The following is a 12,854-nucleotide window of genomic DNA, read 5'->3' as shown; positions in this document are numbered from 1 at the left end:
GGGGGGCTACAGTTGTGGGGGTTGCAGTTGTTGCGACTTCAGTTGTGGCGGTTGCAGTTGTGGAGGCTGCAGTCGTAGGCTCTCGAGTTGTGGAGGGTGCAGTTGTACTTGTGCACGGTGTTGTGGATGCTAGGGGCCTCTTTTGGAGTGTTTTTGTTGGCTTACCAGGTAGCATGCATGATAGCAGAGTGTTCAGCATGTCCTCACTGGTTAGTTTTGTGGATAGGGGTGGTCTACTTCCTCATGTAACAAGGAATATTGGGGGACATGATGTGGGTTACTATATCCTTGGGGACTCAGCCTACCCCCTGCAAAGATGGCTGATGAAACCTTTCCAGGACAATGGAAGGCTTTGTACAGTGCATTTGGTTCTCTCTTTTATTTACCACATTCAAGACAGGCACAATTACAATAGTGCAGACACACCTTTGTGCAAAGACAATATGTCAGTATCAAAACAGTGTGGCAATATAATAACAAACTGCCAGGTGTCATATGCACATTAAATAGGCTCAGCAGTTAACACACCTTTATTATATATCCTCCTAAGATGTTCCCTTACATACCCTAGGGACCAGAGGGTACAATGGTTGGACATTTACTACCGGCCGCGGTATGCCTAGTGTACAGGGTCCATATAACCGACTTAATGCATAGCGGGAAGTCGGTTATATAGACATCAACAGAATAAGTGTTTAACGGTGATTTAAACTAGTTTATGCGGGGAAAAGAGTGCTCAAAATCGGATTCAACAGGCCATCCACACCGACTCCCATTAAAAGTGATTGAAATGTACAGGAATCTGTCCATTTCAATCACATTTGATGACCCGTCCAGGGTGACTTTCTTCCCCAGGAATTAGTGTCTGAAAGCTGGCTAACATTACTTTAAATACAGTGTGCACATGGCTTTATTACCCATGAAATAGTGTGTGAAAGCTGGGTGACTTTGATGTGAATTTAAGGAAGATATGGCCATTTCATCCACACCTCACGACTCCCATTAAAAGTGATTGAAATGTACAGGAATCTGTCCATTTCAATCACATTTGATGACCCGTCCAGGGTGACTTTCTTCCCCAGGAATTAGTGTCTGAAAGCTGGCTAACATTACTTTAAATACAGTGTGCACATGGCTTTATTACCCATGAAATAGTGTGTGAAAGCTGGGTGACTTTGATGTGAATTTAAGGAAGATATGGCCATTTCATCCACACCTCACGACTCCCATTAAAAGTGATTGAAATGTACAGGAATCTGTCCATTTCAATCACATTTGATGACCCGTCCAGGGTGACTTTCTTCCCCAGGAATTAGTGTCTGAAAGCTGGCTAACATTACTTTAAATACAGTGTGCACATGGCTTTATTACCCATGAAATAGTGTGTGAAAGCTGGGTGACTTTGATGTGAATTTAGGGAGGGAGAGCAGCAGCAGCAGCAGCCGCAGCAGCAGCAGCAGCAGCAGCAGCAGCAGGCTGTGACCCTGGCGGAAATACATTGATTGTTTTAGCCAGGAATAAGTGTTTAGAAGGCGGGTAAAGTGTTCCTGCAGCTCCTCCATGACGGTAATAATGATTAGATATAATTGCCAGGGCAGAAAGCTCTTTTTAAAAGTGAAAAAACGATTTGAAACCGTTTGAAATGACTGGCGGGTGCTGATGGAAAGCAGGCGGAAATAAATGGATTGTTTACCCAGGAAAAGGTGTTTAAAAGGCGGGTAAAGTGTCCCTGCAGCTCCTCCATGACGGTAATAATGATTAGAAATCATTTACAGGGCAGAAAGCTCTTTATAAAGGGAAAAAAACGATTTGAAAACGTTTGAAATGACTGGCGGGTGCTGATGGAAAGCAGGCGGAAAAATGGATTGTTGACCCAGGAAAATGTGTTTAAAATGAGGGTAAAGTGTCCTGCAGCTACTCCATGACGGTAATAATGATTAGAAATATTTACAGGTCAGAAAGCTCTTTTTAAAAGTGAAAAAACGATTGAAACCGTTTGAAATGACGGCGGGTGCTGATGGAAAGCAGGCGGAAACGGATTGTACCCAGGAAAAGGTGTTTAAACGCGGGTAAATGTTCCTGCAGCCCTTTAAATACAGGTGCACATGGCTTATTAACCCATGAAATAGTTGTGTGACGATGGGTAAATTGCTGTGAATTTAAGGGAGATATGGCCTTTCAAACAGGGATATGGCTGGAGGGGTGCTGATGGAAAGCAGGCGGAATACATGGATGTTTTACCCAGGAAAAGGTGTTTAAAAGGCGGGTAAAGTGTTCCTGCAGCCCTTTAAATACAGTGTGCACATGGCTTTATTACCCATGAAATAGTGTGTGAAAGATGGGTAAATTTGCTGTGAATTTAAGGGAGATATGGCCCTTTCAAACAGGGAGATGTACAGGCCTTTATTACCCACGAATTAGTGTCTGAAAGCTGGCTAACATTACTTTAAATACATGGTGCACATGGCTCTGTTACCCATGAAATAGTGTGTGAAAGCTGGGTGAGTTTGATGTGAATTTAAGGAAGATATGGCCATTTCATCCACACCTCACGACTCCCATTCAAAGTGATTGAAATGTACAGCACTCTGTACATTTCAATCACATTTCCCGACCCGACCAGGGTGACTTTCTTCCCCACGAATTAGTGTCTGAAAGCTGGCTAACATTACTTTAAATGCATGGTGCACATGGCTCTGTTACCCATGAATTAGTGTGTGAAAGATGGGTGAGTTTGATGTGAATTTAAGGGAGATATGGCCATTTCATCCACACCTCACGACTCCCATTAAAAGTGATTGAAATGTACAGGAATCTGTCCATTTCAATCACATTTGATGACCCGTCCAGGGTGACTTTCTTCCCCACGAATTAGTGTCTGAAAGCTGGCTAACATTACTTTAAATGCATGGTGCACATGGCTCTGTTACCCATGAAATAGTGTGTGAAAGCTGGGTGAGTTTGATGTGAATTTAAGGGAGATATGGCCATTTCATCCACACCTCACGACTCCCATTAAAAGTGATTGAAATGTACAGCACTCTGTACATTTCAATCACATTTCACGACCCGACCAGGGTGACTTTCTTCCCCACGAATTAGTGTCTGAAAGCTGGCTAACATTACTTTAAATGCATGGTGCACATGGCTCTGTTACCCATGAATTAGTGTGTGAAAGATGGGTGAGTTTGATGTGAATTTAAGGGAGATATGGCCATTTCATCCACACCTCACCACTCCCATTCAAAGTGATTGAAATGTACAGCACTCTGTACATTTCAATCACATTTCACGACCTGTGTAGACTGGCTTTCTTACCCATTAGGTACACCGACAAAGCCACCTCTTCGGGGCCGCTCCAAGACCCCCAAAACACGGACGCAGCAGCCCCAGCATCTCTCCCTGACATGAGCAAACAGGTTATTTCAGACTTCCATGACATACCCCGGGGAAAAGCACCTCTCTGTGGCCGCTCCAAGACCCCCAAAACACGGACTAAGGAGCTCCAGGATCCCTCCCTGCCTTGAGAAAACAGGCTAGTTCACACTTACATTACGTACACCGACAAAGCCACCTCTTCGGGGCCGCTCCAAGACCCCCAAAACACGGACGCAGCAGCCCCAGCATCTCTCCCTGACATGAGCAAACAGGTTATTTCAGACTTCCATGACATACCCCGGGGAAAAGCACCTCTCTGTGGCCGCTCCAAGACCCCCAAAACACGGACTAAGGAGCTCCAGGATCCCTCCCATGTACCTCCAGAACCTCGAGCACCTTGGGTCCCCGGGCCCCCGAACTTAAGCACTCCCCCACGGACTAAACCAAGATGATCACACCCTCAAGAATCTCGTGCCCCTGGGAATCTTAAAGGGGGGTCTACTTTGCGGTGCTTTACCGTCCGCCCATCAGCACCCATAGTCGGCCTTCCTCACAGCAGCAGCACCCAACCTCCATGGAGGATGTTTCTCGTGCCCCTGGCTACACTTAAAGGGGGTATACTTTGCGGTGCTTTACCGTCCGCCCATCAGCACCCATAGTCGGCCTTCCTCACAGCAGCAGCACCCAACCTCCATGGAGGATGTTTCTCGTGCCCCTGGCTACACTTAAAGGGGGTATACTTTGCGGTGCTTTACCGTCCGCCCATCAGCACCCATAGTCGGCCTTCCTCACAGCAGCAGCACCCAACCTCCATGGAGGATGTTTCTCGTGCCCCTGGCTACACTTAAAGGGGGTCTACTTTGCGGTGCTTTACCGTCCGCCCATCAGCACCCATAGTCGGCCTTCCTCACAGCAGCAGCACCCAACCTCCATGGAGGATTTTGCTCGTGCCCCTGGCTACACTTAAAGGGGGTCTACTTTGCGGTGCTTTACCGTCCGCCCATCAGCACCCATAGTCGGCCTTCCTCACAGCAGCAGCACCCAACCTCCATGGAGGATTTTGCTCGTGCCCCTGGCTACACTTAAAGGGGGTCTACTTTGCGGTGCTTTACCGTCCGCCCATCAGCACCCATAGTCGGCCTTCCTCACAGCAGCAGCACCCAACCTCCATGGAGGATTTTGCTCGTGCCCCTGGCTACACTTAAAGGGGGTCTACTTTGCGGTGCTTTACCGTCCGCCCATCAGCACCCATAGTCGGCCTTCCTCACAGCAGCAGCACCCAACCTCCATGGAGGATTTTGCTCGTGCCCCTGGCTACACTTAAAGGGGGTCTACTTTGCGGTGCTTTACCGTCCGCCCATCAGCACCCATAGTCGGCCTTCTTCACAGCAGCAGCACCCAACCTCCATGGAGGATGTTTCTCGTGCCCCTGGCTACACTTAAAGGGGGTATACTTTGCGGTGCTTTACCGTCCGCCCATCAGCACCCATAGTCGGCCTTCCTCACAGCAGCAGCACCCAACCTCCATGGAGGATGTTTCTCGTGCCCCTGGCTACACTTAAAGGGGGTATACTTTGCGGTGCTTTACCGTCCGCCCATCAGCACCCATAGTCGGCCTTCTTCACAGCAGCAGCACCCAACCTCCATGGAGGATGTTTCTCGTGCCCCTGGCTACACTTAAAGGGGGTATACTTTGCGGTGCTTTACCGTCCGCCCATCAGCACCCATAGTCGGCCTTCTTCACAGCAGCAGCACCCAACCTCCATGGAGGATGTTTCTCGTGCCCCTGGCTACACTTAAAGGGGGTCTACTTTGCGGTGCTTTACCGTCCGCCCATCAGCACCCATAGTCGGCCTTCCTCACAGCAGCAGCACCCAACCTCCATGGAGGATTTTGCTCGTGCCCCTGGCTACACTTAAAGGGGGTATACTTTGCGGTGCTTTACCGTCCGCCCATCAGCACCCATAGTCGGCCTTCTTCACAGCAGCAGCACCCAACCTCCATGGAGGATGTTTCTCGTGCCCCTGGCTACACTTAAAGGGGGTATACTTTGCGGTGCTTTACCGTCCGCCCATCAGCACCCATAGTCGGCCTTATTCACAGCAGCAACACCCAACCTCCATGGAGGATGTTTCTCGTGCCCCTGGCTACACTTAAAGGGGGTATACTTTGCGGTGCTTTACCGTCCGCCCATCAGCACCCATAGTCGGCCTTATTCACAGCAGCAACACCCAACCTCCATGGAGGATGTTTCTCGTGCCCCTGGCTACACTTAAAGGGGGTATACTTTGCGGTGCTTTACCGTCCGCCCATCAGCACCCATAGTCGGCCTTATTCACAGCAGCAACACCCAACCTCCATGGAGGATGTTTCTCGTGCCCCTGGCTACACTTAAAGGGGGTATACTTTGCGGTGCTTTACCGTCCGCCCATCAGCACCCATAGTCGGCCTTATTCACAGCAGCAACACCCAACCTCCAGTGGAGGATGTTATCATGCCCCTGGCAACACTGGTAAACACTGGTAACATATGTCTAGCCGCTGACAGGAACTTGACATCGGAACTTGACATCGCATTTCCATTGAGCGGACTCCCGTACATGGGAAGGGCAAGTCCCACGGTACCTCCGTTCATAAGGCTGACATTTGCCTTACACTTAAAGGGGGTCTACTTTGCGGTGCTTTACCGTCCGCCCATCGGCACCCATAGTCGGCCTTATTCACAGCAGCAACACCCAACCTCCAGTGGAGGATGTTATCATGCCCCTGGCAACACTGGTAAACACTGGTAACATATGTCTAGCCGCTGACAGGAACTTGACATCGGAACTTGACATCGCATTTCCATTGAGCGGACTCCCGTACATGGGAAGGGCAAGTCCCACGGTACCTCCGTTCATAAGGCTGACATTTGCCTTACATACCCTAGGGACCAGAGGGTACAATGGTTGGACATTTACTACCGGCCGCGGTATGCCTAGTGTACAGGGTCCATATAACCGACTTAATGCATAGCGGGAAGTCGGTTATATAGACATCAACAGAATAAGTGTTTAACGGTGATTTAAACTAGTTTATGCGGGGAAAAGAGTGCTCAAAATCGGATTCAACAGGCCATCCACACCGACTCCCATTAAAAGTGATTGAAATGTACAGGAATCTGTCCATTTCAATCACATTTGATGACCCGTCCAGGGTGACTTTCTTCCCCAGGAATTAGTGTCTGAAAGCTGGCTAACATTACTTTAAATACAGTGTGCACATGGCTTTATTACCCATGAAATAGTGTGTGAAAGCTGGGTGACTTTGATGTGAATTTAAGGAAGATATGGCCATTTCATCCACACCTCACGACTCCCATTAAAAGTGATTGAAATGTACAGGAATCTGTCCATTTCAATCACATTTGATGACCCGTCCAGGGTGACTTTCTTCCCCAGGAATTAGTGTCTGAAAGCTGGCTAACATTACTTTAAATACAGTGTGCACATGGCTTTATTACCCATGAAATAGTGTGTGAAAGCTGGGTGACTTTGATGTGAATTTAAGGAAGATATGGCCATTTCATCCACACCTCACGACTCCCATTAAAAGTGATTGAAATGTACAGGAATCTGTCCATTTCAATCACATTTGATGACCCGTCCAGGGTGACTTTCTTCCCCAGGAATTAGTGTCTGAAAGCTGGCTAACATTACTTTAAATACAGTGTGCACATGGCTTTATTACCCATGAAATAGTGTGTGAAAGCTGGGTGACTTTGATGTGAATTTAGGGAGGGAGAGCAGCAGCAGCAGCAGCAGCAGCAGCAGCAGCAGCAGGCTGTGACCCTGGCGGAAATACATTGATTGTTTTAGCCAGGAATAAGTGTTTAGAAGGCGGGTAAAGTGTTCCTGCAGCTCCTCCATGACGGTAATAATGATTAGATATAATTGCCAGGGCAGAAAGCTCTTTTTAAAAGTGAAAAAACGATTTGAAACCGTTTGAAATGACTGGCGGGTGCTGATGGAAAGCAGGCGGAAATAAATGGATTGTTTACCCAGGAAAAGGTGTTTAAAAGGCGGGTAAAGTGTCCCTGCAGCTCCTCCATGACGGTAATAATGATTAGAAATCATTTACAGGGCAGAAAGCTCTTTTTAAAAGTGAAAAAACGATTTGAAACCGTTTGAAATGACTGGCGGGTGCTGATGGAAAGCAGGCGGAAATACATGGATTGTTTACCCAGGAAAAGGTGTTTAAAAGGCGGGTAAAGTGTCCCTGCAGCTCCTCCATGACGGTAATAATGATTAGAAATCATTTACAGGGCAGAAAGCTCTTTTTAAAAGTGAAAAAACGATTTGAAACCGTTTGAAATGACTGGCGGGTGCTGATGGAAAGCAGGCGGAAATACATGGATTGTTTACCCAGGAAAAGGTGTTTAAAAGGCGGGTAAAGTGTTCCTGCAGCCCTTTAAATACAGTGTGCACATGGCTTTATTACCCATGAAATAGTGTGTGAAAGATGGGTAAATTTGCTGTGAATTTAAGGGAGATATGGCCCTTTCAAACAGGGAGATGACTGGCGGGTGCTGATGGAAAGCAGGCGGAAATACATGGATTGTTTACCCAGGAAAAGGTGTTTAAAAGGCGGGTAAAGTGTTCCTGCAGCCCTTTAAATACAGTGTGCACATGGCTTTATTACCCATGAAATAGTGTGTGAAAGATGGGTAAATTTGCTGTGAATTTAAGGGAGATATGGCCCTTTCAAACAGGGAGATGACTGGCGGGTGCTGATGGAAAGCAGGCGGAAATACATGGATTGTTTACCCAGGAAAAGGTGTTTAAAAGGCGGGTAAAGTGTTCCTGCAGCCCTTTAAATACAGTGTGCACATGGCTTTATTACCCATGAAATAGTGTGTGAAAGATGGGTAAATTTGCTGTGAATTTAAGGGAGATATGGCCATTTCATCCACACCTCACGACTCCCATTCAAAGTGATTGAAATGTACAGCACTCTGTACATTTCAATCACATTTCACGACCCGACCAGGGTGACTTTCTTCCCCACGAATTAGTGTCTGAAAGCTGGCTAACATTACTTTAAATGCATGGTGCACATGGCTCTGTTACCCATGAATTAGTGTGTGAAAGATGGGTGAGTTTGATGTGAATTTAAGGGAGATATGGCCATTTCATCCACACCTCACCACTCCCATTCAAAGTGATTGAAATGTACAGCACTCTGTACATTTCAATCACATTTCACGACCTGTGTAGACTGGCTTTCTTACCCATTAGGTACACCGACAAAGCCACCTCTTCGGGGCCGCTCCAAGACCCCCAAAACACGGACGCAGCAGCCCCAGCATCTCTCCCTGACATGAGCAAACAGGTTATTTCAGACTTCCATGACATACCCCGGGGAAAAGCACCTCTCTGTGGCCGCTCCAAGACCCCCAAAACACGGACTAAGGAGCTCCAGGATCCCTCCCTGCCTTGAGAAAACAGGCTAGTTCACACTTACATTACGTACACCGACAAAGCCACCTCTTCGGGGCCGCTCCAAGACCCCCAAAACACGGACGCAGCAGCCCCAGCATCTCTCCCTGACATGAGCAAACAGGTTATTTCAGACTTCCATGACATACCCCGGGGAAAAGCACCTCTCTGTGGCCGCTCCAAGACCCCCAAAACACGGACTAAGGAGCTCCAGGATCCCTCCCATGTACCTCCAGAACCTCGAGCACCTTGGGTCCCCGGGCCCCCGAACTTAAGCACTCCCCCACGGACTAAACCAAGATGATCACACCCTCAAGAATCTCGTGCCCCTGGGAATCTTAAAGGGGGGTCTACTTTGCGGTGCTTTACCGTCCGCCCATCAGCACCCATAGTCGGCCTTCCTCACAGCAGCAGCACCCAACCTCCATGGAGGATGTTTCTCGTGCCCCTGGCTACACTTAAAGGGGGTATACTTTGCGGTGCTTTACCGTCCGCCCATCAGCACCCATAGTCGGCCTTCCTCACAGCAGCAGCACCCAACCTCCATGGAGGATGTTTCTCGTGCCCCTGGCTACACTTAAAGGGGGTATACTTTGCGGTGCTTTACCGTCCGCCCATCAGCACCCATAGTCGGCCTTCCTCACAGCAGCAGCACCCAACCTCCATGGAGGATTTTGCTCGTGCCCCTGGCTACACTTAAAGGGGGTCTACTTTGCGGTGCTTTACCGTCCGCCCATCAGCACCCATAGTCGGCCTTCCTCACAGCAGCAGCACCCAACCTCCATGGAGGATTTTGCTCGTGCCCCTGGCTACACTTAAAGGGGGTCTACTTTGCGGTGCTTTACCGTCCGCCCATCAGCACCCATAGTCGGCCTTCCTCACAGCAGCAGCACCCAACCTCCATGGAGGATTTTGCTCGTGCCCCTGGCTACACTTAAAGGGGGTCTACTTTGCGGTGCTTTACCGTCCGCCCATCAGCACCCATAGTCGGCCTTCCTCACAGCAGCAGCACCCAACCTCCATGGAGGATTTTGCTCGTGCCCCTGGCTACACTTAAAGGGGGTCTACTTTGCGGTGCTTTACCGTCCGCCCATCAGCACCCATAGTCGGCCTTCCTCACAGCAGCAGCACCCAACCTCCATGGAGGATTTTGCTCGTGCCCCTGGCTACACTTAAAGGGGGTCTACTTTGCGGTGCTTTGCCGTCCGCCCATCGGCACCCATAGTCGGCCTTCTTCACAGCAGCAGCACCCAACCTCCATGGAGGATTTTGCTCGTGCCCCTGGCTACACTTAAAGGGGGTCTACTTTGCGGTGCTTTGCCGTCCGCCCATCGGCACCCATAGTCGGCCTTCTTCACAGCACCACCTGCCCTGCTGGAGGTTCACACTTTAACTTTTTTTACCCTCTTCTACCTTACAAATCATCCCACACTTGAGCACTCCTCACTCGGACTAAACACCTACATGCTACCACCAGAACCAGAATATCGTGCCCCTGGGGATCTTAAAAGAAGAAAACCCATAGTGGGATTAAAAACAGAACACTTAGTAATTTTAACAAACTTTATTTACAGTAATATTGACAGTAATAAATAAATTCAAACAGGATATAACGTATTTACAAGGGGACTGATTACAACAACACACTGCATATTTACAAGTTGATCACTGGCAACAGTGGGTGAAGTTGGGGCAGAGTATGGCACCCTCTCTTCACCCATGTCTGAGGGGTTGTGTTCGGCCAGTGACTGGTCCCTCTTCGGGACATGTCTTGGTAGGGAGTCTTGGTAGGGAGCCGGGCTGTGCTCCTCTCCAGAGTTGTCACTGTCGATGTCAATACCCGCAAAAGTGTCTTCATTTCCCGCTGCTGCTGTCGATGCCGCCGCCGCTGCTTGAAGTGACTGTGTGAAGAGCAACCGAATGTCCGCAGCCTCCTTCAAAGAAGGATTATTCGCGTAAAATTTGTCCGCAGTTGCAGTGTTGTGACACATGAAATCACTCACTCTTTGGCGGTTGCCTTTGTCTTGAAACCTCTTCGCATTATCGGCGTGGACTGTGCGGAGGTCGGTGAAGTTAATGGGACTGCGGAGCCCCACATCAGCCCATGCCAACCTCAGGGAGTAGGCAAGCTTCCTGAACGGGTTCTTCCCCTCTGTGTACAGAAAGTAACGGCTCTGGGTGCAGGTCAGCGTACCCTTAATTTCCAGCCACCTCTTCATCCATCCAAATTCTTCTACGGTGAGGTACAGCTGCGCCTCCCCGAACGCGTTGGCCGTCTTGTGGTTACTTACCTGTTATGACAGAGATAGAGAGTGTCAATACAATGTCAATCATGCATATAACTGCCAGAATAAATACATTGATTAATAGCACTCACATGAACCAGGTAGCCGAAGGCAGTGCCAGTTGTATCCGCCTTTCGGACCTCGGCGTTGGTCATGTTGGAGTAGACCCCCGGACGGTGGCCATAAATGCAGCTCCAATGAAGAGTCATATACCCATAGAGCAGTGTCCGGGTCGCGGTAGTCGGATTGCTGGCCATCACATCCAGGAGCTGAGGGATGCGAGTGGTGGTCGAAGTCAAGCATGTCATTAGGTCGTTGTGGCTCGGCAGACCTTCCATCTTGTCACGCTTCACTTGCATCTGGTGGATAAGTACTTTTCTCTTCAGGGACTTCAGGATGGCAACTACTTCCCGTTTGATTAAAATCATGTCCGTTTGGCTGAGCCTGCTCCCCTTGCACGGTGTGTCGGCCATGTACTTGAGAAAGTGTGATATATTCTTGATGTAGAAGTCGGAGGTCGTGACCTGAAGGCTTGACTTCATCAGGCTCCGGGACCACCCGCGTATCCTCTTGAGATCCCTCAAAAAGAGCCAGTCAGACAGGCGATTGAAACCGTGTGCCATGAAACTGAGGAACGACTTCACTCTGCTTAGTTTGGAGACTGTGTTTTCCTGGAGCCTCACTGGTGGGTCGATACCTGCATAATGCTCCCGGTATCCTTGCAGATACTCCTCTGTGAAATATAAACAGTACTTTAATGACAACACATGATGTGTTACAGAAACTGCATGTGTCACATAGCCAAAACACTTACCCATGATCCGTGGGAATGTTATGTCCCGCATTATATTTCCCCGGCCCCTGCCCCGGAACCAGGGGGAATTTATGGGAGGGGAGGTTGACGAGGCCTCGGTATGGATGGATGCAGGCTCTGAGGAGCTGGGTGAATGGGTGTGAGAGCCAGTGGGGGACTTGCTGCAGGCGGGAATGGGAGACGTGCTGCAGGCGGGAATGGGAGACGTGCTGCAGGCAGGAATGGGAGACTTGCTGCAGGAGGGACCTTTCGACTTGGACAGCCTCGTTGGTGTCGACTCTGGTCGGGGTCGTTTCTTCAGAATGACCCGCTCTCGTTCCTCCCCATCGAACGCGGGCATGTCCCCGGCCCGCTGATCCATCCTCTGTCGCTTGTCCTTTATCCTCTGCTGCAACTTGCAGCGCAGGGATTTCACCTCAGCAGCATATATGTCCCGCTGAGCCCTCACTGCGTTAGCCTCCAGCCTCCATTCTTTGCAGTCCGGGTTGTCACATTCATTCACCGGGGACAAGGGTGGAGGTTGTGACAGTATATCGTCGTCTGCCACCGTGTCAACAGCCCAAGCGGTAATCATTTCTATTGTGGGGTTTGTCATTCGGAGTTCATAAAGCTCCTTCTTGGCCACTGTCATTTTCATTTGATTTTGAACCACATGTAGTTCCTCCCGGGCCAGCTCAACATGGTCTCTGGCCAAGTGGCGATCCAGCCTTGTGCCGTGGTACTCGCATCCCAGAATGGTACAGGGATGGAGCCTAATGTTGGTCCGTCCGTTGGCCAACAACAGCAGAATTTTTCTTTCATCCAAGTTACGCACACCATGGTTCCTCTGTAGGTGCTTGCTCAGGGCACGGTAGGAGCTATTGCAGATCGGACAACGGACCGCCATCCGACCTGTATTCTT

At 49.4% G+C, this 12,854-nt stretch overlaps 1 protein-coding gene across 1 annotated transcript; it reads right to left on the bottom strand.

Moving 5' to 3' along the window:
• Nucleotides 1-10,403: 10,403 nt before the first annotated feature.
• On the bottom strand, nucleotides 10,404-12,854 carry LOC139433769 (uncharacterized). Its single transcript, XM_071202995.1, has 3 exons — nucleotides 11,954-12,854; nucleotides 11,232-11,872; nucleotides 10,404-11,145 (listed from the first exon to the last, which is right to left on the bottom strand). The coding sequence occupies exons 1-3, from the start codon at nucleotides 12,837-12,839 to the stop codon at nucleotides 10,453-10,455; spliced, it is 2,220 nt and encodes a 739-aa protein (XP_071059096.1). The 5' UTR covers nucleotides 12,840-12,854; the 3' UTR covers nucleotides 10,404-10,452.

The sequence above is a fragment of the Pseudochaenichthys georgianus genome, chromosome 4 (assembly GCF_902827115.2).
Source record: "Pseudochaenichthys georgianus chromosome 4, fPseGeo1.2, whole genome shotgun sequence".
NCBI classification, from domain to species: domain Eukaryota; kingdom Metazoa; phylum Chordata; class Actinopteri; order Perciformes; family Channichthyidae; genus Pseudochaenichthys; species Pseudochaenichthys georgianus.
Note: the sequence above shows the minus strand (reverse complement) of the source record. Positions and strands in the feature narration are given on the sequence as shown.